This window comes from Megascapheus bottae, chromosome 3 (genome assembly GCF_031878675.1).
Source record: "Megascapheus bottae isolate mThoBot1 chromosome 3, mThoBot2.hap1, whole genome shotgun sequence".
Taxonomy (NCBI): domain Eukaryota; kingdom Metazoa; phylum Chordata; class Mammalia; order Rodentia; family Geomyidae; genus Megascapheus; species Megascapheus bottae.
Genome location: NC_143511.1, coordinates 79,681,068 through 79,708,437, shown reverse-complemented (window position 1 = coordinate 79,708,437; position 27,370 = coordinate 79,681,068). Strand labels below are relative to the sequence as shown.

General features: G+C 37.3%; 1 protein-coding gene across 1 annotated transcript in view; it reads right to left on the bottom strand.

The window, feature by feature from the left end:
- Positions 1-27,370, bottom strand: part of Cntrl (centriolin) — an 89,040-nt gene that overhangs the window by 49,485 nt on the left and 12,185 nt on the right. The window contains exons 7-15 of the mRNA XM_090330549.1: positions 24,588-24,781; positions 20,371-20,490; positions 18,597-18,828; positions 15,392-15,501; positions 12,286-12,480; positions 8,057-8,210; positions 7,444-7,664; positions 4,988-5,164; positions 1,906-2,040 (exon numbers count right to left, since the gene is read on the bottom strand). Coding sequence (XP_090186675.1) covers positions 1,906-2,040; positions 4,988-5,164; positions 7,444-7,664; positions 8,057-8,210; positions 12,286-12,480; positions 15,392-15,501; positions 18,597-18,828; positions 20,371-20,490; positions 24,588-24,781 — 1,538 coding nt within the window. The remainder of the gene's footprint in view (positions 1-1,905; positions 2,041-4,987; positions 5,165-7,443; positions 7,665-8,056; positions 8,211-12,285; positions 12,481-15,391; positions 15,502-18,596; positions 18,829-20,370; positions 20,491-24,587; positions 24,782-27,370) is intronic.

Genomic DNA, 27,370 nt, shown 5'->3' with positions numbered 1-27,370 from the left:
CCAAGATTCAGTACAGCAAGTACTGAATGAATTCTGTTCTGTTCTTTTCTTTTTTGCCAGTCCTGGGCTTGAACTCAGAGCCTGAGCACTGTTCTTGGATTTTTCTCAAGGCTAGAGCTCTACCACTTGAGCCTCAGCACCACTTCTGGCTTTTTTTTCTATGTATGTGGTACCTGGGAATCGAACCCGGGTCTTCACGCATGCTAGGCAAGCACTACCCTTAGGCCAAACTCCCAGCCTCTGAATGAATTCTGAAACTGAAAAGATTCACCATCTTAGGACTGGTCCATGATGAGATAAACATAATGTTCAGCGAACTAGGAAAGGAGAAATGACAGAGCCATGTAGCCCCTAAAAGACTTAACAGAGTGATTCTCGTTTCTAATAAGCTATTCCTTTTCTTATGTTTTTCTTAGTTTTTATTTCCTTTTATCAAAATGATTTCTAAGAAATACAAATGCAGAGTGGGTGTAACCTGTATTCTCACTAAAGGAACCAACCTCATGAAAAGCTAATTATGGTTTCTACCTTTGAGAGGATGACTCCTGAAGATTATATTTTAGTTTTCTGCTGTAAGAGAATGTTCATTCACCAATGAAACAAAGATAAATCAGGTTTTCTTTAAAATACTACGATCAGAAAAAGAAGGTAGATTAAATGAAATGTTGGCAATTATCTAAACTAGATAATGGAAAAAATAAAAGAATATAGATTCATCTTTTTTGAACAGAGAATTTCCAAAGCAAAATTAGAAACTAGTAATCTTATGAAGACTCAACTGCACCCTACCTTCTCTGACACAAGAAAACAGGTACAGTCTTTATATTTGCTTCACAAGTGGAATAGTAATAAAAACTAAATTCTAGGCACCAGAGTTTTTTGTTTTTTTTTTTTAACTTTCTTGAAAAATATAAGAGCTGTGGCTCCACCTGTAATCCTAGCTACTCAGGAGGCTGAGGATCTGAGGATCATAGTTCAAAGCCAGCCTGGGCACATAAAAGTCCATGAGACTCAACTCCAATTAACTACCAGAAAACCAGAAGTGGCACTGTGATTCAAGTAGAAGAATGATAGTCTTGAGTTGAAGAGCTCAGGGACAGCACCCAGGCCCAGAGTTCAATGCTCCTCCCCACTCCCCCAAAAAAGAGAAATGTTTTATGTATGCATATAGATAGATAGATAGATAGATAGATAGATAGATAGATAGATAGATAGATAGATAGATAGATAGATGAAGAAGATATTTGAACAGGAATGTATGTGGATGAGCTTTTGGAGGCCTTCTCCCAAATTACATAAATTCATCCCTCTTATTTCTGATAGTTCCAGTTGCCACTTCACCTAGACAAGCAGTCCCTGAACACACCAACAGAGAGATCTGAGTACTGATTCAGGTATTTGTTACATATCTCTTCTTTGAGGAAGTTATCTAGAATAACCTGTCCAAGTAATTCTATGACTTGCACATTATGTTGGGAATAGTTATAAAAACATTTCTTTATATTTTCTCAACAATTACAAAATAACTGCATTTTAAAGAACCATCTCTAAGAGGAAGATTGTGAAACAGCTACAATTAGGAAATCCTACTGTGACCCATCATAGTTAAATTCATGGGTCATTACAAAGATTATTCAGTCAAAGAAATATACTAATAGAATAACTTTAGCTCAGTTTGGCGACAAATCTGTTTCTAGGAGAAATGCACAGTGTTACTTTCATCTGTGAATTTATAAAGGATACCACTCACTACGACACTGCCTCCATTTCCTGTCCCTACCCTACCCAGACTTCTTTTTTCTAGTAATACAAGTTGTTAATACACGTTAGAATGGTGACTAAATGCTTGGAGTCATCACCAGCTTTGGGTGTCCATTTCTGAATTATACACAGAACAAATCATACCTGTAGCTGCTGAAGTTGTGAGCGGAGCTCACTGTTCTCTTGTTCCTTTTCTTCTGAGAACTGGACTTTTCCAAGGGCATTCTTGAGAGATATCCTTTCCTTCTCAAGTTCTGCCTGAAGTGCTGACTGCTCCAACTATTATCAGAGGAAGAAATGATAGAAAAGTGTACAACACTAGAAATTTGGGATCCTAACAAGCATAAATAGGTTTTATGCTCGTACTTTTTTCTTCTTGTTTTGCCAATCCTGGGGCTTGAACTCAGGGCCTGGGCACTGTCCCTAAGCTTCTTTTGCTCAAGGTAGCATTCTACCAATTGAGCCACAGCACCACTTCCAGCTTTTTTCTGTCTATATAGTACTGAGGAATCGAACCCAGGGCTTCAGGAATGCTAGGCAAGCACTCTACCACTGAGCCACATCCCCAGCCTTGTGTTTGTACTTTTAAAAAGAAAAAGTCCAAGCCCCTACTAACTTAGAACTTCAGTAGTGAGCATCAGAATCTGTTCAGCCTGAAAAACCAAATCAGAATCTTCTAAGGGAGTCCAAAATATTTATCTTTAAAAACAAATAATGGGCCAGGAGTTTGGCCTAGTGGCAGAGTGCTTGGCTAGCATGCATGAAGACCCAGATACACATACATAGAAAAAGCCAGAAGTGGTGCTGGTGGCTCAAGTGGTAGAACACTAGCCTTGAGAAAGCCCAAGGACAGTGCTCAGGCCCTTGAATTCAAGACCCAGGACTGGCCAGAAAAGAAAGAATGAATGAAAGAAAGAAAGAAAGGCCCTAAAATAACCATATCAAAACCACTTAGCATGTCTGTTAAAAATGTAGAGGCATCTGGGTGTAGTGGCACATGCCCATAATCCCAGCATCTAGAGATTGAAGCAAAGGATGGAGATTTCAAGGATAGCCTGAGCTATATAGTGAGAGACCCAAGCATCTGTCAAGACCCAATCTCAAACTTATGGGTCAAAATTTCTGGCATGGGACCCATAATCTGTATTTAACAGGCTTCACAAGTGAATACATAATGTTGCAGGGTACCAATCAGATCTACAGATCTGCAGATGAGAGGGACAGATTTTTTTTTTTTTTTTTTGTCAGCCATGGGGCTTGCACTCTGGGCCTGGGCGCTGTCCCTGAGCTCTTCAGCTCAAGACTACTGCCCTACCCCTTGAGCCACAGCCCCACTTCTGGTTTTCTAATGATTAGCTGGATATAAGAGTCTCTTAGTCTTTAGTTCCAGGGCTGGCTTTGCACTGAGATCCTCAGATCTCAGCCTCCTGAGGAGTTAGGATTACAGGTATGAGCCACCGCGCCCATCTAGGAGAGATTTTTTATGCTCTATATTCTCAATACATAGTTTAAAGACCAATCCTTGTAGTCTTGGTGTTAAGGGGTGGGGGGAATCTCTTTCAACACCAAGTCAGCCAGTAAAAAGGCATCTCTCTCTCTAGATATATAATATATATATATATACATATATCTATACACATATATACATATACATATATCTCTATATAGATATATATCTATATAGCTAGGATTAAGGCATAAACCACTGAAGCCTAGCAAAAATTACATTTTAATTTTGATAAGGAATATACTATAGCTAGCCTCTACTTTTTGCTTTTATATCTCATCCTGTTTACTCACTCTTCTCTGCTTGTACCTCTAATTCTATAAATACTGTTAGCATTTTAAACACCATGCTCTCTCTCCCTGCTCTTCTGTGAGACTACTCAACCCTCCCTGACACTACCCTGTTCATCCTTGCTGCTCTGAATGGCTACATCCTACTCATCCTTCAAGCCTCAGCTGAAAACGTAATTTCTTCTTTATTTTTTAGGTTGGTTCTAAAGTCTTAGCTCATGGCCTTGTACTTGTTAGGCAAATACTCTCACTTGAGTGATGTCTTTAGTCTTTTTGCTTTATTTATTTTTCAGATAAGGTCATTATACCTAGACTACCTAGACCATGATTCTCTTATTTATACCTCCTGTGTACCTGATTTACAGACATGAACTATGTACCACACCTGATTTGTTTGATGGCATCTTTTAAAAAAATTTACTGTAATTAATAGAAGGGTTATATTATATTTGCCATAGAGATGGTACATTTATTAACAATCTTGATGGCATCTTACTAATTTTGTTTTTGGCTAGGCTGGGCTTGAGCCATGATCTTAACTGTGCCTCCCACGTAACATGAGCTCACCTAAACTGCACCTACACCTATGGTTCACTCCTGTAATGCTAGCTGCTAGAGAGGCAGAGATCAGGAAGAGAGAAGTTCAACGCCAAAACAGACGTTATTACCTTAGGCTGACAGTTAAAAGAAGAGGGGCCGTTAGGGAAGACCATCCTACAGAAACAATGTTTTGACTGGGTCTGTAGGATAGCCTTCTCGAACTAACTCCTTTCCTTTGCCGCAGCATTTTGTCCCTTTCTTCCTCGCCTGTGTCATGAGTTTGATAGCCCATAAGGTAATGGTTATGTTTGTTTGGTCCCTAAGCATTCACAGTTAACAGGCCAACAACCAATAACCAATCAATGGTATTTACTGAATGAATATTTTCTTGAACTTGCAAGTGTAGCACACTAGTAGATCTTTCAACCAACCATAAAAGGAAACAAAAGTGAAATTTTACACCAACTTAAAAGAAGTCTCTTAAAGCTATTCTGGGAAAGAAGAACTAGAATTTATTGAATATGTTCCAACTGACAAGGTGTTTTCATAGCTATTTATCTTCCTGACCCTTGGTATCTGACAGAAGGACAGGTTGGGAAGACTCAGAGTCATAAAGTGATTTGCTCATGTACACACAGAGATAGTATCTGAACTCAGGATGTTTGGTTCCAAAAATGTATCCTTCCTTACATTCCAAATATATTAAAAGTATTTAATATTTGATGTAAATATGATTTAAAGCAGATATTAGTTATATAAAGGGGTTTTATCATGATATTTCAGTACATGTATATAATGTACTTTAAAGATATCTGCTCCGTCTTGTCTAAAAGTAAGGTATCTTAAACACATACTCCATAGTTTCCAGTTGGTGTATGATTCTACTTACTCGAGTAATCCTTTTAAGGTTTTCCAACTCTTCCTTGAGCTTACTGGTTTCAGCATCCCTTAGCCTTATCTGAGCCTCTAGCTCAGCTTCATAGGCACTGAGATCTCCTTGAGTCTGCTGTAGGCATGCATTTACTTCATGTTGCTCTTGGAGGGCACTCTCTAGCTCTGCCAGCTCCTGGAAGGGACCAGAGAATTTACTATACATCCCTCATGGTGCTGCTTAAACATCTGTAAGTTATTGTAAGTAACTTGAGCACAACAAACCCAGTACTGGCCTGCCCGATGCCTGGCACAGAAACTTTTCATTTGCAACCTGATAAAGCCTCAGGCTACGTTCATACCAGTTAGAAAAATAAAATCCTAACTCAATATAATCAGAAAGATCAGTAAGCTATCAACATGCTGCTTTCCAAAGCAAACAGTTATGTGATATTTTAAAAGAAAACATACAAGGAAGGCAGGGGCTACAAAGGGCTCAAATTTAAGGCCTACTCTCCACTAGATATTGAACTAAATGTTTTATTAGTATACAGACTAAAGAATTCATACAAGTCATTAAGAAAAGCCAAAACAATAAAACAGAAAATGTATAAGATCCTTCCTAATGCCTGTGTGGCATTAGGAAATACAATATCTAACAGTATATTAAGAAACTTATTTTCCACTTCAAAAAGGCTGGTTTAAATTAGACATTGTATATGTAGTGAACACTCAAGAAAGTCTCTTCAATATCTTTTAAAATAGTATCAAAAAGTATAGCACCATTTCCCATCTGCTGGTGGTTAACTGTACATAAGAGTCTCACAGACTTTCATGCCTGAGCTGGTATTGAACAGTGATCCTCAGATCTCAGCCTCCCGAGTAGCTAGGATTTCAGGCATGAGCCATCAGCGCCCTCCTGGCTAAGATCTAAAATTTTTGGAAAGTAAAATAAGACTGTGTGCCTGATGGCTCATGCCTATAATCCTAACTTGTTATCATAGTCCCTTGTGTTAGTGATCTTTCTGTTGCTGTGACAAAAAGAGGAAGCTTTATTTTGCTATGGTTTCAGTCCATGGCCCCTGTGGCCCCACAGCTTTAGGCTAGTGATGACACATCAGTTCACGGAAGAGGCCTGCTCACCTCATGGCTGTGAGGAAGCAAAGAGAAAAAGGAGAGTCTGGGATTCCAATATCTCCTTCAATGTCCTAAACTTCCTTCCACTAGGCCCCACCTCTTAAAGGTTCTGCTGTCTTTCAGTAACATCATAGGCTGTAGACCAGGCACTTTTTAAGGCACTTATGCTAAGTAAGTACAGTAGTCCGCAAGCTCAAGATGCACACAAGAATATTATACCCAGTATTGTGAGTAAAAACAACCCAAGTGTCCTCCAAAAGGAGAATAAGTAATAACTGTGAAATGTACACGAAGCTCCATGTGTCAATGTGTATAAATTCTCAACAAATAAATCTGAAGAAAAGAAACAACAAAAAATATATATACTATGAAACCTTAGAGAACACATTGCCTACAGAATTGTATATACACACATATGTATGTATGTGTATTTATGTACATATATAAAATTAAAAAAAAACAGAGATGTAGGATAATACCTATATTCAAGGTTGTCTAACTTTTGGGAAAGGAGTTCACAGAGATTTTCATATATATTTGCTGCATTATAAGAATACAATGTTAAATATATTTCTGATACTTTTTATATGCCTGAGTTAAATATGAATTCCAATTTCTGGAAAGCAGCTCTAATGAACATGAAATTTGGGGAACCTTTGTTCTTTGTCTGCCAAAAAATAAAATAGAATAAATGAAATTTCTTAACAAGTAGACAACAAATTGGGTATTGAAAAGCATAATTTATGACAAAGCCTGCCTTCATGTAGAATAATATTGCTTTTATTATCAAGTAATAGTTAAACCACAATGTGGTTTATAATTCTTCTGCAAATCATAAAATATAAACTTTCATATGGTATTCTGAATAGATAAAATGTGGTTGTCTTTACAGTTATTTGTCAACAATACTTTTCAGGGACAGAAACAGAAACAAAATAATCTTCCCTTTCCTAGTAAAGAAAAAATAGTGATTCCAAATATTTCAGTTAAAGAAGAAAAACCCCTCCAATTAAAAAAAAAAAAGGGTGTGAGGGGGGAGCCAGGAGTTTGGCCTAGTGGTAGAGTGCTTAAGCGCCTACCACGCATGAAGAACCAAGTTCAATTCCTTGATATCACCTACATAGAAAAAGCCAGAAATGGTGTTGTGGCTCAAGTGGTAGAGCCTAGCCTTGAGAAAAACCCAAGGACAAGGTTCAGACCCTGAGTTCCAGCCCCAGAACTGGAAAAAGAAAAAAGGAAAGACGCCTGCTAATACTTTTGTCACTTCTAACTTTTTCAACTGTCTTAATTTGGATATCTATTCCTGAAGCTAAGGAAAATAGAAGAATCAAATCCTACCTTCCGCATATTTTCTGCATCCATAGCAACTATTTCCAGTTCATCCCTCTCCTGCTGGACATTGGACAATCTCTGCAGTAGTGTCTTTTTCTCATCTTGTAGCTGCCTGCACTCATTCTGGGCCTGAGTTGCCTGGTCTTTGATGGTCCCAAGGTATTCCTGAAGCCCACTGATGACACCTTCTAAATCCTTCTTCAGAGCTTCATTTGCTGCTATCTGGCCTAAATCAGATAGAAAAAATAACAAAGACATTGAAGAGTCTTTCTTGACTGTTTTGACAGGTAAAATGTCAAAATTTAAACGTGCCTTTCTGAAGTAAGAAATAAATGTTTTAATATACTGTTAGATGTTGTATTTCCTAATGCACCAGGCTTTGCTTCTGAAGAGTTTTATACACTTTGAAGACAATCACATGACAGAGCTTATCATCCTCATATCATGCACTGACTTGCCTACTCAGCAGGCATCAATGCAACAAAACATTGGGTATTTTGCAAACACTTTCATATCAAATACTAGCACTACCCGATGAAACACACATATTTAACTAATAGCTGCATTCATTCCTGTCTGGGTATCAGTTTTGTTACCTAAAATCAAATTAAATTCTCACCATCAGTAAGCTGTTGCTCAAGGTCCTTAATCTCCTCAGTCTCCTTAGCAATTCTAGAAAGTATATTATCCAAACGGCTTTCCAGTTGTTTGTACTGCTTGTTCATAATGGCAAGCTGCTGTTCTTTACCTCTCTTTTGTGCCTTCACATGAGACTGAATTGAAAAAAAAAAACAAAAACAAACCCAAGTTCTTTAAATTTTATAATAATCCTTAACAAAAGGGCCATGGACATCTAGGCAAGTATTCTCCCACTTATCCAGAACTCCTAAACAAGATTTTTGTTGGTGGTGGTAATAGTGAAGATAGCATTGTCTGATTTTGTTTAACATTTTAAAGTGAAGAATACAAAATAGGACTAATTACCTAGTCTAACCCTTCATTTTACAAATGAGTAAACTCAGCCTCAGGTTCATCAAATGACTTGCCCAAGTCTCCTTAGGTAACAGTTGATATGGATACAAAGTAATTCCCCAGAGAAGTTTTGCCCTCCCACTCTCCCAAGCCCATAACAATATTTGCCCCCACAGGATCAAAGGACTAGAACTGAAGAGAAAACCATCCATCAGGAGACAGAACTGAACCACAAAGGTACTTGTTCTTCAACATTATATGTCAGCTTTTTCCAAACACTAAGGAAAAAAATCTCTTCATTTTTGATGAACTAATGAGTGGCACCTTGATAGAAAAGCTCTTATTTTATTTTACTATTTTACTTGAGATTTTCAGCTGACATCTTTCTGAAATCAATGTGATCACTGAAACCTTTTACGTTCTGAAACCTAGGAACCGCAGTTAACAGCTTGTATAGTAACTAAAGTTAGGACTTTTATGTCTAAAGAAAGTATTTTTTTTAACTACTCTTTATGTAAATCAATAAATCCTTAAAATTCGCCTCTAAAAATCGGTTAAAACCTCTTATTTGCAGGTCAAAATCTGGTTCAACTGCCAGTGATATACAATGAATACACTAGAGCAACAAGATTCAGCTATTTTCACTATTGTGGTATACACAAAAGAGTTATTGTAAAAACAGGAACTTACATCTCTGACTCCTCCTCCCTCTAAACCCTTTGTACAAAGAAAAAAAAAAATGACGATACCTTAACTTAGAATCTGTCCTGTTAAAACAACCAAAAAGAAGAGAGAAGTTGTGGGCAGAATGCTCTCTAACGCTGTCTTCAAATTCACGTGGACTTGCCTCTCTGACAGCCACATTTTTGCAAGCGCCTCCAAATCTGTAACTTCCCAGAGTTCAAACCACATTCCCAGCCAGCCGTGAGTGAGCTGCAAGCCCAGCCTCCAGTCAGCGACAGCGAACGCTGGCAGGCCCCACCCTCCTTTTTAAATCAAAACAGAGGAAGCTCCCGAGGGCCAATCATACGAAACGCTGCAAGCAGCACCACTGGCTAATCCTTTAGAGAACTGCTCAACCTTTGCTCCCATTGGGCAGTTCCTGATAGAAGAGAACAACACAGACCTCCTTTATTACAACTGCTCCTAGGGTATCTGTACTTTAAGCAATGAACAACTTAATAACTAAAATGGGACCTGAGATTTAAATGGTACCTCTTCCTTTTGAAACTTAGTAAAAATACGTTTACATTTTGAAAACCTAACTAAACTTGATTCTGAGCTAATTTAAAAATTATTGCTTTAGACCTTTAATCTCTTTATGATGAGATCATTATAGTAGCTTAAGCAAGAGCTCTGCCTCTTCTAACAGGATGATTAGTGCAAATCACTTCAATTTTTCTAATTTACATCTCCACCCTCTATAAATTGCAAAGAAAATACCAAGTGGAATGACATTATAAAGTACCTTATCATATACAAAATACCAACACAATGCACCAGGGGCACTTACTATGTTTTCTATCATGCCTTTTTCTTACACAGCAAAAAGACAATCTGATTAAGTAATACAACTCAATTATTGTACATAAAATCTACAGCTAAAGAAAAATATGTAGGAATCCTACTCCACTGGGGTTTTTTTTGCTTAAAGTCCCAAATTCTTTGCAGTCTTAAGTGTGGTGCCTAACACCAATACAACAACTTGAGGCAAACAAGAAAAGATGCTCACTCTAAGCCAGCACATAAGGCCTAGTGCTAGTGCTCAGGACCTGAGTTCAAGCCCCAGGATCAGAACACACACCAAAATAATTTTTTTTCAGTAGTTCTAACAAAAAAGAAATATGGTTTGTAATGTTTTGTCCGCATTAATACAGACTAATCTAGCTGCCTTTAAAATATACACCATTGGGCCGGGAGTTTGGCCTAGTGGTAGAGTGCTTGCCTAGCATGCATGACGACCCAGGTTCGATTCCTCGGTACCACATACATAGAAAAAAGCCAGAAGTGGTGCTGAGGCTCAAGTGGTAGAACTCCAGTCTTGAGAAAGTCCAAGGACAGTGCTCAGGCCCTGAGCTCAAGCCCAGGATTGGCAAAATAAATAAATAAATACATAAATATATGCCATTCCAATATATCATTTCTTTATTTAAAAAAAAATATAGTCAAATGTAAACTCCCTGTCTACCAAGAATGTCACAGTTGTTGCAGGTTCTTTCCTTCCTACTTTCTAGGTTTTAGGCATACATCAACAAAGGGCTAGTCCCTAGGGACACAGATTTCAGTACCATACACAATTCTCATCCTCAGGGATCTTACATAGATCAAGCTCTGGGCAAACAAATATAATAATAATAATAATAAAGTAATACTAACTCCATAATACAATTATAGTTTCTAAAACCTCCCATTTTTCACCTAACAAAAATCTCTTAAAAGTGGGGCCAGGAGTTTGGCCTAGTGGTAGAGTGCATGCCTAGCACGCACGATGACCCAGGTTCGATTCCTCAGTACATACATAGAAAAAAAGCCGAAAGTGGTGTAGAGCTCTGGCCTTGAGAAAGTCCAAGGACAGTGCTCAGGCCCTGAGCCCAAACCCAGGACTGGAAAAAAAAAAAAAATCAATACTACTCTTGGTTTCAATGTTAATATTATGCCTTAAGCTTTTGTTAGAAAAGACTTTCCGTCTATGATGATAAAATTATCCTTTATCAAAGTTAGCTGGTATATATTTTATAAAAATGTTTAAAGGAATAATTTGTCAAGTATATAAAGCAATTTTTCTGCATTGTCTTTATCATGTCTAATCCTATGATTTCTGTTAATCCAGAGTAGAGGGTTTTAAAAGATAATGCTGACTGACATAAACAAGACTCTGACCCACCTAACCACAGCCACCTGACCGCATGTGGTCATATCTTAAAAAGACACACTTCAGAGAAATGTTTCATTTTCAAGAATAAAACAATAAGAAACATAAAATGACTTTCATAGAATATTGCATAAAGGATTAAAGAAGAGGTAAGAAAAAGATCTCTCAACCTTTTTCAGCTCTTTCTGCTTTTTTTTTAGTACCCATCCTGGAATTTGAATTCAAGGCCTGGGTGCTGTCCCTGAGCTTCTTTTGCTCAAGGTTAGCATTTTACCATGTAAGCTACAGCTCCCCTTTTGATTAATTTGATTGATTTGGTAGTTAATTGGAGATAATAGTCTCATGGACTTTCTTGCCCAACCAAGCTAACTTCAAACCACAATCCACAGATCTCAGCCTCTGAGTGGCTAGGATTACAAGTGTGAGTCACTGGTGCCAAGCCTTTCTGCTTTTAAGAGACAAGGGCAAGAAAGGAAAAAAAGTAAGTCTGCAGAGCACCTTTAATCAAGTTTCTCTTGCTCTGAAATACAATGAAATTTAAGCACTTTAAAAAAAAAAGTGTACCATGAATCCATTATTAAGTAAAAGCTCTTTCCTTCAAGCCCTAGGTAATTTTGTTTTGGCTGTACACACACACACACACATACACACACTTGTGTAATACACAAACATGTTTTTTTTTTTTTTTGCCAGTCCTGGAGCTTGAACGCTAGCACTCTACCACTTGATCCATAGCACCTCTTCCAGTTTTTTTGTGTATGTAGTACCAAGGAATCGAACCCAAGGCTTCATGCATGCTAGGCAAGCACTCTACCACTGGTCATACCCAACCCTAAACATGCTCTCTGACTATATATACATTATATATATTTAAAAAGCAAATGTGTTCATTAGGCTAAGAGATTTTCAGAAAGAACTCTCAACTAAAAGTGATGAAATATGTATTAGCTAGATAGAATAATATTCTCGTCCCAACAGAAGTTAAAAGTCCTTAATTTACTTACATGTTTAGGGTCTTCAGGATCCAGGCTCTCTATAGTTGTTTGCAGGTCTTTGATCTCCTTCTGCTTTTCAGCCATTTCTTGCCTTTGCTTTTCCATCTGCATTTCTAGATCCAGAGCATCCTGGCGTAATTTATTCAGCAGTTGTATTCTACTACTCAACTGCTTGAAAAGAAGGTCTTTTTCTGCCTCTGAAATCTAAGCCCCCCACACGGCAACCACACAAAATTAACAAAGAACAGCAACAAAAACGTGTACAGACAACTACAATTCTAAGAAGTATCCTATGTTCTATCAGTTTGTTTTTAAAATAAAATGTGCAGTAACCTAGATACTCCATGCAGAAAATCTTATTTTACAAACGTTTATGAAATTCAATAATTAGTAACAGGCACAAATAAAAGTTGTTACTCTAATTAGTACATGCAAACTGTAACATATTAACCAAAACTATAATAGTAAAGATAGCTGAGTTTACAGTGTGCTAGGCACTGTTCTAAACTATAATCAGCTTTAAATTTTAAGTAATTCACTCTAAATTTGAACCAGCCGAACTTTAACTTTGATTTATTTAAGTGACATTGGGGTTTGAATTCATGGCTGTGACCCTACTAGACAGGGGCTTACCACTAAACTGTGTTTCTAGTATTGGTTATTACTTCCTGTACATGTGGGTATGCACCTAAACTACAATCTACCTGTGTTTCATTTTCCACATTAGCTGGGGTGAAAGGTGTACACAACTATGTCCAGCTTCTTTCACAGAGGTGTAATATCAAGGATTTTTCTAACTAATGTTCCTGGAACCTTGATCCTTCTGATCTCAGCTTCCCAAGTAGCTAGGATTACAAGGAATAAGCCACTGGTTCACAGTCTACTTCAATCTCCAAAACATATAATGCAGAATATATACTTATCCTAGCTGGACATAGAGACATACACCCCTAACACCAGCTATTTGGGAGGTAGAGATAAGAGGATCCCAGTTTCAGACCAATCCAGGCACCAAATTAGCCAGACTCTCTATCTTAACAAATAAAGTTGGGCATGGTGGTTACTGCCTATAATCCTGCTACTGAAGGACTTTTACCTCAACAAAAGTGAAAGTCTATGTGTGTGTGTGTGTGTGTGTGTGTGTGTGTGTGTATATATATATATATATAAAGAAAATTTTAAAAAAAGAAAATGAAAAAAAGAGGAGAGAGAAAGCAAAAGGCTAAGGGCATGCCCTTAGTTCAAACCTGGAACCACCAAAGAAAAAGTACATTTATCCCAATTATACAGGTTAAAAAACTGACACTGTATTTGCTACTTATAACAATTGCAAAGAAATTTATATAACTGTAGAAATATTTCTCAAAAATCTGCTATCAAAGCATAAATATAAGGTGAAAATAAAAGCATAAAAAGAAATGAGACAGCCGGGAGGGTTGGCTTATGCCTGTAATCCTAGCTACTCAGGAGACTGAGATCTGAGGATCAAGGTTCAAAGCCAGCCTGGGCACAAAAGGACCTGAGACTCATCTCCAATTAACCTCTAGAAAATGGGAAGTGGGGCTTGGGTCAAGGGTAGGGCAGTAGCCTTGAGCTGAAGAGCTCAGGGACAGTGCCCTAGGCCCAGAGTTCAAGCCCCATGACCCACAAAAGAAAGAAAGAAAAAAGAAATGAGATAAAAATGTCCATGATCACAATATTTTTTAACCCAGAAAAAAAATTAAGAATTCCTTGTTACCTAGTAAAGCCATGTCTTACTATACTGTAAAAAACAAAAAAAATCTTATTAACTTGAGATTTTTACTTTACTGATGAAAACTAGGCTGAAATATGAATTTGTTAGTAGTATAAGGAAATACAGTATCTAGGCTTATTTTCCTTATTAAAGTTTTTTTCTGGGGCCAAGAGTGGTAGAGTGATTGCCTAGCATGCACGAAGACCTGGGTTTGATTCCACTGTATCACATACATAGAAAAAGCCAGAAGTGGTACAGTGGCTTAAGTGGTAGAGTGCTAGCCTTGAGAAAGCCCAAGGACAGTGCTCAGGCCCTGAGTTAAAGCTGCAGGACTGGCAAAAAAAAAAAAAAGAGAAAGAAAAGAGCTCATGTGAAGAACTGTGTTTAATCTCTAGTAATGCAAAAATGCCTGTAATCCTAGCTACTCTAGAGGCTGAGATCTAAGGATTGCAGTTCAAAGCCATCCTTGGCACTAAAGATGGTGAGACTCATCTCCAATTAACCACTAGAAAACTGGAAGTGGTGCTGTGGCTCAATGGTCTTGAGCTGAAGAGCTCAGGGACAAGGCCCAGGCCCAGAGGTCAGGAGACAGCCTTGAGCTGAAGAGCTTAGGGACAGCGCCCAGACCTAGAGTCCAAGCCCTATGACGGACCAGAAATAGATAGATAGATAGATAGATAGATAGATAGATAGATAGATAGATAGATAGACAGATTGATTGATAGATATAGATTAGTTAAATATATATTTTAGTTAAAATTACATGTATTATTTACATTTAAACAATTTACTCATTTGCATTTAAAATAATTTACTCATTTAAAAATGAAAATGTTGAGCTCAAATAGTAGAGTGCTTGCCTGGAAGGCAAGGTCCTGAGTTCAAACCCTAGTGCTGAAGGAAGGAAGGAAAAAAGGGAAGAAGGGAGGGAAGGAGGGAGGGAGGGAAAGAAAAAGTCAAAACCTTTGTTTTAAAGTTTTCCCTAAGGAAGTTCCTTCTAATTTTTGTGTTTAATGATGTTTATGCTATGTCTTCTGGTTGGTAATCTAAATCCCAGCACTTTTAGGGTGGAGAGTGCTTAATTGGGTTAGAAGAAATAGAACAGAAAGCAATATCCTGGTGTAAACAAACTATTCTCATAACTTAGTAGTCTGAATATATCTTTTCATATAAAATTTAAGTAATTTATCTCTACACTATATAAAATGCTAATACAATGTCCATATTTAATTGAGAAATGCTATAACCATACTTGACTGAAACTATACCACAGTTAATTAGGCAATAATTATCTAAAATATTTTTGTATGATTATAAAACAAAAACCACATTATATCTTTTGAATTTGCTCTTGGCAAAGCCACTTTGCTTTTTACATACTTTTTTCTGTTGTATAGCTTCTTCCAGTTGTTTAAATTCTTCAGTAGCTCTTAAAACTTTCTGTTCTGCCTTTTCTATTTCATCATGTAGTTCTGACAGTTGAATTTTTGCTGCAAATTTTTTAAAAAATGCTCATATACACACAAGAAAAAGAAATCTGTAAATTCTACACCCTTCTTTTTCCCTTAAATTCAGTAAATCACAGGAAATTTTAAAGGTAATTATACTGGCTTTTATTTCTATTAACCTCTAAGGATAAATTGTTAATGATATACTATAATACTATAACTGATCCTTTTATTTATAAAATTCTAAATGTGAAAGTTGGGTATAACTTATTTTTCCCCAACAGGTGCATCCTTCTAAAAGCATACAGATTTTATTGAGAATCATGCACTTTATATATCACTATGTCATACTAGGTTCATGGTAGTTAAAGAAAGCCCACAGGACTGGGCTAGGCACAGTAGCTCACACCTGTAATCCTAGCTACTCAGGAGGCTCAGATCTGAGAATCACAGTTCAAAGCAGCCCAGGCACTAGAGACTGTGAGACTCTTATCTGCAATTAATTACTAGAAAAGGGCAAGTGGGGTAGTGGTTCAAGGGATAGGGTGGTAGCCTTGAGCTGAAGATCTCAGGCCCAGAGTTCAGGCCCCATGACCCACAAAAAAAAAAAAAATCCTGTGGCCAGGAATTTGGCCTAGTGGTAGATTGCTTGTCTAGCATGCATGAAGACCCAGGTTTGATTCCTCAGTACCACATACATAGAAAATAGCTGGAAGTGGTGCTATGGCTCAAGTGGTACAGCTCTAACCTTGAGAAAGTCCAAGGACAGTGCTCAGGACCTGAGTTCAAGGGCCAGGACTGGCTAAAAAAAAAATCTTGTGTTGGGCTGAGTACTAGTCTGGTACTATAACCTGGTACCTATAACTCTAGCTGCTTAGGGAAGGCTGAGATCTGGAGGATCCTTGTTTAAAGCCAGCCTGAGTAGATAAGTCTGCCAGACTCTAGGTCTAGTTAACCACCAAAAAAACCAAAACCAAAACAAACAAACAAAAAAAAACAGGGGCCAGGAGATTGGCCTAGTAGTAGAATGCTTGCCTAGCATGCACGAAGACCCAGGTTGGATTCCTCAGAACCACATACACAGGGAAAAAAAAAAAAAAAAAGCTGGAACCGGTGCTGTGGCTCAAATGGTAGAGTTCTAGACTTGAGAGAAGTCCAAGGACAGTGCTCAGACCCTGAGTTCAAGCCCCACAACTCCCCCCCCCCCAAAAAAAACCCCAAAAAACAAAAAAAAAAACCAACAACAACAGAAAACAAAACAAAAAAAAAAACTGGTCTGGAAGCATGGCAGCACCTTCTGTTTGCAAGAAAGCTGAGCAAGCATGAGGTCTCAAGTTCAAACCCTAGTACTAGCTTAAGTTTTTTTTTTCAAACTCTTCTGTTGAGGCAAATGTTTATATGATGGGACTAAATATCGAGAAATTTACTTTATCTGGTTCTGGGGGAAGATGATGTTAAATCAATTACTTTCAAACTTCAGAATTTTCTCACGCTTTCTCACTTTCAGATTCCTACAAAGCAAGGGGCCCTTTGAGGTTAGGGTGCATGCATCTATCTTTGCTTTCTCCTTCTAGGGCCTTGATTATGGTGCATGTCAATAAGAGCTGTTTGTTCTCTCCTCTTGCAAGTCAACCTCTACTGGACTTTCCATGTCTTCTACTTAACTATCAGTCAAGGGATGATGGGCACCCACACAAACCCAGGGAATGCATAAAACCAGGTCGTTCTTCTTGCACACCCACACCCATAGATCTGGGTTAGTAAGTAGATAAAGACATTGGCGGGTCTCTAAAAACCCTCTCAATTTAATTTCTTCCTCTGTGTAACTTGCTATAGAAGTAACAGATCCCTTGGATTGGTTTGGGAATAGAGGTAATAGCTGGAAAGATGGAATGGCTATGTCAAAGAGTCAGAGACCAGCCTTTGCCATAAAGATAAGAGAAAAGGGGGCCAGGAGTTTGGCCTAGTGGTAAGAGTGCTTGCCTAGCATGCACATACACCCTCGTTCAATTCCTTGGTACCACAAACATAGAAAAAGGCAAAAGTGGTGCTGTAGCTCAAATGGCAAAGCTCTAGCTTTGAGAAAGTCCAAGGACAGTGCTCATGCCCAGAGTTCAAGCCCCAGGACTAGCAAAAAATAAAAAGAGGGCAGGGAGTTTGGCCTAGTGGTAGAATGCTTGCCTAGCATGCACCAAGGCCTGGGTTTGATTCCTCGGTACCACATACATAGAAAAAAGCTGGAAGTGGTGCTGAGCTGGAAGTGGTAGAGCTCTAGCCTTGAGAAAGTCAAAGGACAGTGCTTAGGCTCTGAGCTCAAGCCCAGGACTGGCGGGGGAGGGGGGCCGGGGGGGGGGGGAGGAAGAATAAAGGAAAAGTGAGGTATTCTAGCCTATCCAAAGCACAGCTTCAGAAACACACACACACACACACACACACACACACACACACACACACAGCAGTGAAAATAATTTCTTTACTTTCTTCAACTATTTTATTATGCCTTTAAATGCCTATAGACAGGATGAGATTCATAAACTTAGATCAATCATCTAAACATGTTTCCTTTCAATTACGGTCAGAAACCCAAATTTCAATTCGTAAAATCAATCATAAATAATAATACACTCTGTACATCACCTTTACAATAATGAAAAAAATTGAAAACATACCATCCATATTCTCTACCTATATTAAATATGTATATATACATATGCATATATATACATACATATACATATATATATATACACACATACATTTTATACATACACACACACACATATGTCTGGGCATCAGCAACTCACACCTGTAATCTTAGCTACTCAGGAGGAGAAGATCTGAGGATTGAGGTTCAAAGCCATCCCAAGCAGTTAAGTACATGAAACTCATATTTCTAATTAACCACCAAAAAAACTGGAAGTGGAGCTGTGGCTCAAGTGTTAGAATGCTAGCCTTGAGCACAAAAAGGCTCAGGGACAGCATGCAAGGCCCTCAGTTCAGACCCCATAGCTGACAAAACAAATAAAACAATATTGGGGTGCAAAGCCTTCCTTCCTTCCTCTCTCCTATTTTTGCAATATTCAGGATCCAATCCAGGGCCTCATATTTAACAAGTTTAAAAAACAACTTGGTTTCACCTGCATTTATTTTCTTTTCTTTATCTTCCAGTTGCATGTCCAGGAACTCACGTTCGCTCCAGTTCACATGTTCAACATTTCTATGCTGTTCTCCTTTGTCCGGCCCCATCTTTTTGATCTGTATGCTCTGGGCATCATTGGCAATATAACTCTCAGTGGCAAACATGTTTCTCTTATATCTGGATTTACCAATGTAAGGGCTCTCAATTGGGGCTTTAACAATTTCATCACACTAAAAGCAAATACGCAAGTTCCAGTTAACTGACATTATTCATTTTATTAGTGGCAAACATATTTTAACTAAATTTATATTAATCCTATATGCTGAGCTGAAAATACACTTTTGCATCATATGTTTAGTATATGAAAAAAGCATTCCAACTAAAAATGGTCTGAAAAAAATTATTTCTTCTGCTACCAGCAAGTGAAGATTCAGATTAATGAATTAATGGGCCTACAGTTCTGTGATTTTTGAGCTCTGCCTAATCTCTCAGTCTTTCAATCAGAAGCCTAAGTGTATTCTTATTTCTTGACTAATATTAGTAAAATTTTATTATAATAAATTTTAGCAACTGTACTAAAAAAATTAAGTGGGGCTGGGAGTTTGGCCTAGTGGTAGAATGCTTGCCTAGCAAACACAAAGACCTAGGTTCGATTCCTCGGTACCACATACACAGAAAAAAGCCAGGAGTGATGCTGTGGCTCAAGTGGTAGAGCTCTAGCCTTGAGAAAGTCCAAGGACAGTGCTCAGGCCCTGAGCCCAAGACCAGGACTGGTAAAAAAATAAAATAAAATAATTAATAATAATAATTAAATAAATGGTATTGTTGGAATCATTGGGTCTTAGAAGCTAGGCTATTGCCTTATTTTAGTGGCATTTATGACAATCATTTCAATAACAGGTGACAAATACAAATCTAGTGAATAATGAACAAATCATGTTGGGAGTTATTTATACAATGCTCCAGAAGCACTTTTTTCAAACATTCAGATATAATCAATCCATACTCTCAAGTGAGGTTGACATCTGTTTTTGATTATGGACATGGCTATAGGCATTTACTTCTTTAGTACACTATTCATTTTTTTTTTTTTTTGCCAGGGTCTGGGGGCGGGTAGGTCCTAGAGCTTAAATTCTGGGCCTGGACGCTATCCCTGAGCTCTTCAGCTCAAGGCTACTGCCTTACCCTTTGAGCTACAGAGCCACTTCTGGTTTTCTAGTGGTTAATTTGAGAAAAGAATCTCAGTCTTTAGTGCCTGGGCTGGCTTTGAACCGTAATCCTCAGATCTCAGCCTCCTGATTACCTAGGATTATAGCAGTGCCCAGCTTTTAGGACACTATTTTTATTCCTGTGCCAAGTAATTAGCAGATTTAACCATAACCCAGTTTACTTTGATGATACCCTCAGAAGCAAAAATGAGAATTGTTAGTAGCAAGGTTTCTTGTATGTCCTTACCATATCCTCCCACTGGTTCTCTATGCTGGCTTTCATTCTGGATTACTAAAAAATTAAAATAAAGGGACCAGGAGTTTGGCCTAGTGGTAGAGTGCTTGCCTAGCACGCATGATGACCCAGGTTTGATTCCTCGGTACCACATACATAGAAAAAAGCCAGAAGTGGTGCTGTGGCTCAAGTGGTAGAGCTCTAGCTTTGAAAAAACCCAAGGACAGTGCTCAGGCCCTGAGCCCAAGCCCACGACTGGCAAAAAAATAAAAAATAAAAATAAATTAAAAAATTTTAAAAAAAAGGTATAAAAAATTAAAATAACTCACCTCTGGTGGATAATAATTTAGTGGCTCAAACTTAGCATCGATCTTATAAAAAGCCAATTCTTGTTCCAGTTCATACTGCTTCTGACATGCTCGTGTTAGTTCCATGGTCTTCTGTTTTAGCTATTGGTCCAATACACAATGACATAACATATAGCAAGTAAGATAGGATAATGATACAATGATATGGGACATCTTTATCATAACCAATAACTACATTTTTTAAAATCCTATAGCAAATAATACCACATGGAGAATGTTATATCTTAATCTTATTAAAAAATGAATACTGTAATTTCAGAAGAGATCATATAAAAGACCTTTGAAGATTATATGCTATTTTAAGATATAATGAATAAAAATTTTTTTTTGCCAGTCCTGGGGCTTGAACTCTTGCCCTGGGCAATGTCCTTGAGCTTTCTCAAGGCTAACGCTCAACCATTTGAGCCACATCACCACTTTGGCTTTTTCTGTTTATGTGGTACTGAGGAACTGAACCTAGGGCTTTGTCCATGCTAGGCAAGCACTCTACCACTAGGCCATACTCCTGGCCCTGAATAAAGATTCTTTTTAAGTCATTTAATTTTTTATGTAAACATGAAATAACTTCCTATTAACCATTTCTAAGTAATTGGACTACTAAGTTCCTGTTCCCTGATTTCCTCATATCACTAATATATTTAATTTTAATTTACTTTTTATTTATATTTTGTTTAATTGACATTTTATTAGTGATAGATTCAAATCACAGGGAGAAATATTTGACAATAACTACAGATGACTGAAAAGAAAAAAAGAGGTTGGCTTAAATTATATAACTGGAGACTAATGGCATTTTTTGAGTATTCAGAACATAAATTTGTTTTTGTTTTGAGACAGGATCTCCCTATGACTTTCCTTAACTAGTGATCCTCCTGCCCAAGCCTCCTGAGTGCTGGGATTAGAGATGCCCCTAGCATGCTGGGCTAGAATATCATTATTTGTAACAAAGGGTAAAAAATTTAAATAAGTTTCTTTAGTAAAAAATAAATAAATGTAAATAAGCTCATCATACCAAAATATGTAATATCAATTTTAAAGTAATTCCACTATAAAAGTTTTAGTTATACTTAGAAATTTTTGAAATAAGAGAAGTTAAAAATCATACACATGAATTCTCTGAATTTATAAATAAGGAAACTGAGTCACAGATTAGTGAAATAACTTGTTTAAAAAAGTTACATATCAGGGCTGGGAGCTTGGCTTAGTGGTACAGTGGCTTGCCTAGCATGCACAAAGACCTTGGTTTGATTCTTCATTACCACATACACAAAAAAGAGCCAGAAGTGGCACTGTAGCTCAAGTGGTAGAGTGCTAGCTTTGAGCAAAAGAAGTTCAGGAACAGCATCCAGGCCTAGAGTTTAAGCCCTAGCACTGGCAAAAAAAGAGATAGGGGGGAGTTACATATCAGATTAACAGCAGAAAGTCAAAATTTCATTAACAATGTATCATTACTACAAAACTAGTCCTTTGAGTTTATTTCAAAGGTTCACTAAGTGATTTTTATCTTTTTTTCCATTTGCCAATACCTAATCATAGAGATTAAAGAACATGCAGTAATACTTCATTAATATACAAATGCAAGCTGAAGAGAAGAAAACAAAACACAGACATTTTACAAGACTAGGAAATCAAAGCCATGCATGACTTTGCCTACAGTCATCTCCTGGGCATCCATCAAAATAGAAGTAGCATTGATCTGAATTTTGCTTGTGTGCCCAATGTTGTGCTACATGATTTACATATGCTACCTCACCCCATCTTCACAACTGAACTGTGAGAGAGGAGATGACGAAAGTTGCACAGAGAAGTTCAATGACTCGCCCAATTGTGCAGCTGGCAGTAGAAGAAGGCAGTGTTCAGTTCCAAGTTTCCTGTTTGGAAATCTAACACTATCCCATGGGACAACCTGTTGTCTCATGCTGTCCTTGGTGTTCTGTAGCAGGGCATCTAGTACATTATCCACATTGATATTTTCACTGAATTCTCACAGCAGATGAATGAGCTATTTCTAGAATAAATCGTTTATATATTTCAAAGTACGTTTGTGCTAAGCCCTAAGCTTAGCATACAGTAAATATTCAGTAAGTATCTGTTGAAGAATGCATAAATGAGAACAAATTGAAATCTAAATTTATCATCTGGAACTAGATGTCCAGAAAGTGAGCTAGTAATAGCACCAACTGTGGAGAATCAAGAGATGACTGCGTATTTACCAATAGGAAAACAATACAAATTCTTTCCCACATATTCAAATTTGCTGTCTTATCCACTAAAAATAACAAGTACACACACAAGCACATTTCCCAAGGATGCAAGACATTTTAAAACATAAAAGGCAAACAAGCATACAAAGTTACCATGCAAGCCACAAAAAAACAGTGTGCAGTTCAGCTCTGAAGGAACTACCTTTAAAGAAGAATAAAGAATCAGCAGAAAAGGACCTGCAAGAAACCAGCACAAGGGCTAAAAGGAAGAAAGAAGCGAACAGGTATTGTCACCTGAAGAGCTCTAGAGAATTAAGCTGTAATACTACAAGTTGATCTTTGTTGACAACTAAAATGTGGTTAGTAGTACTCGCTGTATTCTCTCACGGACACATCATCATTGTACCATCTTCCATTAATTAGCTTGATTCATTTCAAACAATTTTCACATTTATCACCTTATTAGATTCTTACAAATCTTTAGTGCTGCTAAGACAAGCAAATCATCTCATTTTAAAAATAAGGAAATAAAGAATTGGAATTAAATAACTTGCTATAGGACAAAGAGCAAGTTCCTATTAGTAATGAGTGGATCAAGGGGCAACTATAGTTTAATTGGCCACCAGAAGACTTACTTCAGTGCTACTTTTCTTTCATAAAGGAAATGGTTTAATACATGCATAATTACTTTATAAAACTGGAAATCATTGCATAATTATAGATGATGGCATCAGATATTTTGTAAAAGATAATGAAAAAAATTTTCTTAATATTAGCTCAGAATACAGTCTAAAACTTAACAGCCCTTTGGATAAAGCATCACTGGCAATTTAAAAAACAAATAAAAATAATAATGAACAAAATATAAAATAAAAATACAAGAATATTCAACCTTCTAACAAGTATAAAAATGGAAAATTAACAGGATTTCATCTGTTCTATCACATTTGTATGTTCAAAATAACAAAATCTGATTAAAAACTGGAATCTTCTACTGACTGCTTTTGATCAGTTACCTTCCCAAATTATATCATCTAGTTTATCTATCTGTTTCAATATATTTTTGCTTATTTTCATCATAAAGTCAAATTACATAAAACTTAATGCATATACGTCAGTTTGAAAGTGTTCTATAATTCCACTTTTCAGAAATAACCATGATTAGGAGTCTGGTACATATTAGATATAGAATCATACTATATAATCATACTGTCCTACAACTTGCTTTTTTCTCCACATAGAGGAAGGGGCCAGACCTTCCATGTCAGGACAGATTACACCATTTTACTAACAACAATATAGTATTCCACCACATGGATGTTTACACCAAGGGACATTTTAGTTATCTGCAACATGGCTACTATGAACAATGTTGTGATGAATATTTGATATATGTATTTTCATTTTCACACATTCTTGCTACAACTTCTACAGACTATATTATTGGATATGTTATCTCTATACAATAGGGTATGGCTGTTTAAAATGTAGAGAACTGCCATATGGCCATCCAAAAGTTTTTGCCAATGTACATACAGTCTAGCCCATATTGCCAGTTTAAGAATATACTAGGGGCTTGGGAGGAGGAGGGGGGAAAATGGGGACAAAAACCATGAGAAAGAGTATCAATGTGTAAGAAGTAATGCACCTACTACCTGGAGAATGTAACTGTAACCCCCCTATACATTACCCCGACAATAAAAAATAAAAAATTGTTTTAAAAAAGTATATACTAAGGGCAATCTGACTATCTCCCCACACTGCCGGGCACTTCCTGCCCCTTTACACTAGACCATAGCTTACACATTAGTCTTTTGGGTTGTCCTATTACAGTCAACACAATTATGAAGCTTTTTGTACATATTTCTGTTAACCACATCTTCCCATTCTGTTGTCAGGAAAGTCTATTCTTTGAACCGAGGCAAAGAATTCTAAACCTTCAGTGTAAAAGCCAAAACTGCGAACTGGACTCACCAATTCATTTTTCATGTTTAGATCACTTTCTAGCTCTTCACAGTTCTGCTTCTGCAATGTAGCCTTCTCTTTCAATGATTTGTTCAGTTTATCTTGAGCTTTTATTTCTTCAAGGATCTTTTGTTGTTTGCTCTTAAGCTCTTCAGCTTCTATCGTCTTCTTTTCCAGGTCTCTTTCCAGTCTTTCTATCTCTTCTGTAAATAAAAATATAACATTTCGTTATATTTCCTATCTAAAGGCAAGGAACACTTTCAAAACAATAGCAAAGGTATCTAAGGATAGTGTAAATACAATTCTACTTTTAAAATTAATCCCTGGTTGGGGAAAATGATAGACTATCTTGAGCTTAATTCTGATCTATATTAAGAGATAAGAAAGTAGTGTGATTTGGATGATAATTTAAAAAGATTAAGTAATTTATTTGCACAAAATGAGATTTTTGTTTCAATCTCCCTTATCAAATATATATATATATATATATATATTTTTTTTTTTTTTTTGCCAGTCCTGGGCTTGAGCTCAGGGCCTGAGCACTGTCCTTGGACTTTCTCAGGGCTAGAGCTCTACCACTTGAGCCTCAGCACCACTTCTGGCTTTTTTCTATGTATGTGGTACCGAGGAATCGAACCCGGGTCTTCATGCATGCTAGGCAAGCACTTTAACCACTAGGCCAAACTCCCGGCCCCATCAAATATATTTTTAATTTAATTTTTTATTAGAGAATTTATTAACATTGACTTTACATCATATTTCAAATGTCATGTTTAGCAAACAAGTATTCAAGAAGGGAATCTCTATATACAATCACTGGCACTTAGGTTTTAGAACATAGTTAAAATTAAGCTGGGGGTTTGTATGTCATAGATACATATTAATGTATATAATAAAACATTATGTTTATACAGTATATAGCCCATCATAAGTTTTTATGTCTATGTAGTTATATTTATATCTCCAAGACCATGTCGATAATGTTGGGTACCCAAATATTGAGTCACTGCCCTTGTACTATTTGGATCTAAGGATACCATGCACCTTTTGTTCCTTTGGTCTTAACTTATCTCCCTCAACATGATTCACTCTAGCTTCATCCACTTCCAGTGAATGCCATTATTTTATCTTGTCTGTTGGCTATGCAGAATTCCATTATATATATATATATATATATATATATATATCACATTTTTTTTTGTATCCATTCATCTGCAGTAAGTAGGGCATCTGGGTTGTTTCCATCACTTGACTATTGTGAATAGTGCAGAGATGAACATAGCTGAGGAGCTGTCCTTATCATATCCTGGGTTATAATGTTCAGGATAGATGCCCAGGAGTAATATGGCAGGATCATAGGGAAGGTCTATTTTCAGTTCTTTAAGAAATCTCCAATCTGCTTTCCAAAGTAGCTGAACTAGTTTACATTCCCACCAGCAATGCAGTAGGGTTCCTCTTTCTCCACAAGCCCGCCAGCATGCATATATATATATATATATATTTCTGCTCTGGTCCCAGGACTTGAACTAAGGGCCTGGGAACTCTCCATGAGCTTTGTTGCTCAAATCTAGCACTCTACAACTTGAACCACTGCTCCTCATCTGGTTTTCTGATGGCTAACTGGATATGAGTCTCATGGACTTTCTTGCCTGGACTGGCTTCAAACCATGATCCTCAGATCTTAGCCTCTTGAGTAGCTAGGATCACAAGCATGAGCCACTGGTACCTAATAGTATTTTATATTAATAATTATAGTAGTGTTGTGAAAAACACTACTATACCTTAAAATCTTCAAAGTCTCCTATTACTCTTAGGACAAGATCTAAAGGCCTTATACAAAAAGCTAAAAAGCTCTTCATAATTCAGTCTCAGTGCCCCTCTTCAGCCTATCTCCAAGCATACCTCATTGCCTCTGACTCTTTAGATCTGATGCCACTTTTCCTGAAGGCTTTATTTATACCCTTTGCTGAAACTGTCTTCCTCTGTCTCCCATGGCCTATTTTGCAACCTCTATGGATAAACCAAATAAAGTTACCATTTTTAGCTGAACATAGTGGTTCATGCCTGTAACCTCACCCACTTAAGCAGCAGAAATTAGCATGATCATGGCTCCAGGGTAAAAGAGCTGACAACACCCAGCCCCCCAACTAATAAAGCAGGCATGTTAGTGTATGCCTAATCCTCCAGGTAAGTGGGAGGCTATAGGCAGGATTGTAGTCAGAGGCTGACACAGGTAAAAATCAAGACTATCTAAACAAATAGCTTAAATTGTACAAGCATTTGTCAAACCCCAGTATTGCCAAAAACAATAAAAAGTGCCATTTTTATAGGTTAACAGTGGACTGATGACAGTTTCAAATAGCTTGAACATATAGGCACAATATTCAACTCTCTAAAATGATTATTTCCCATCTTCTGTTCTCTTGAAACCTCCCATATGACTCCTAGTGCCTCTCTCAGTTGACTTCGCGCTTCATTAAGAAAACAGCCCCCCCCCAGTGGAAATTCCCTTTTCTACCACCAAGGCAACAAAACTAGCCATGTCTTCATTTAGATGGAAAACATCACCTTCCTGCCAAAAGATGATCTCCCCCACTTCTCTAAACTCACTGTCTTATGTTTTATTTTTTAATTATAATTTTATTATCTCTAGTTGTACAAAGGGGTTATAATTTAATAAGTCACTTATGAGCACAATGTACCTTGACTGATGTCATTCCTTGTCTTACATATTTTGAAGAACCAAAACCACCATCTCTATTCTGCTCATGGTCATTCTATTCATGTCTTTA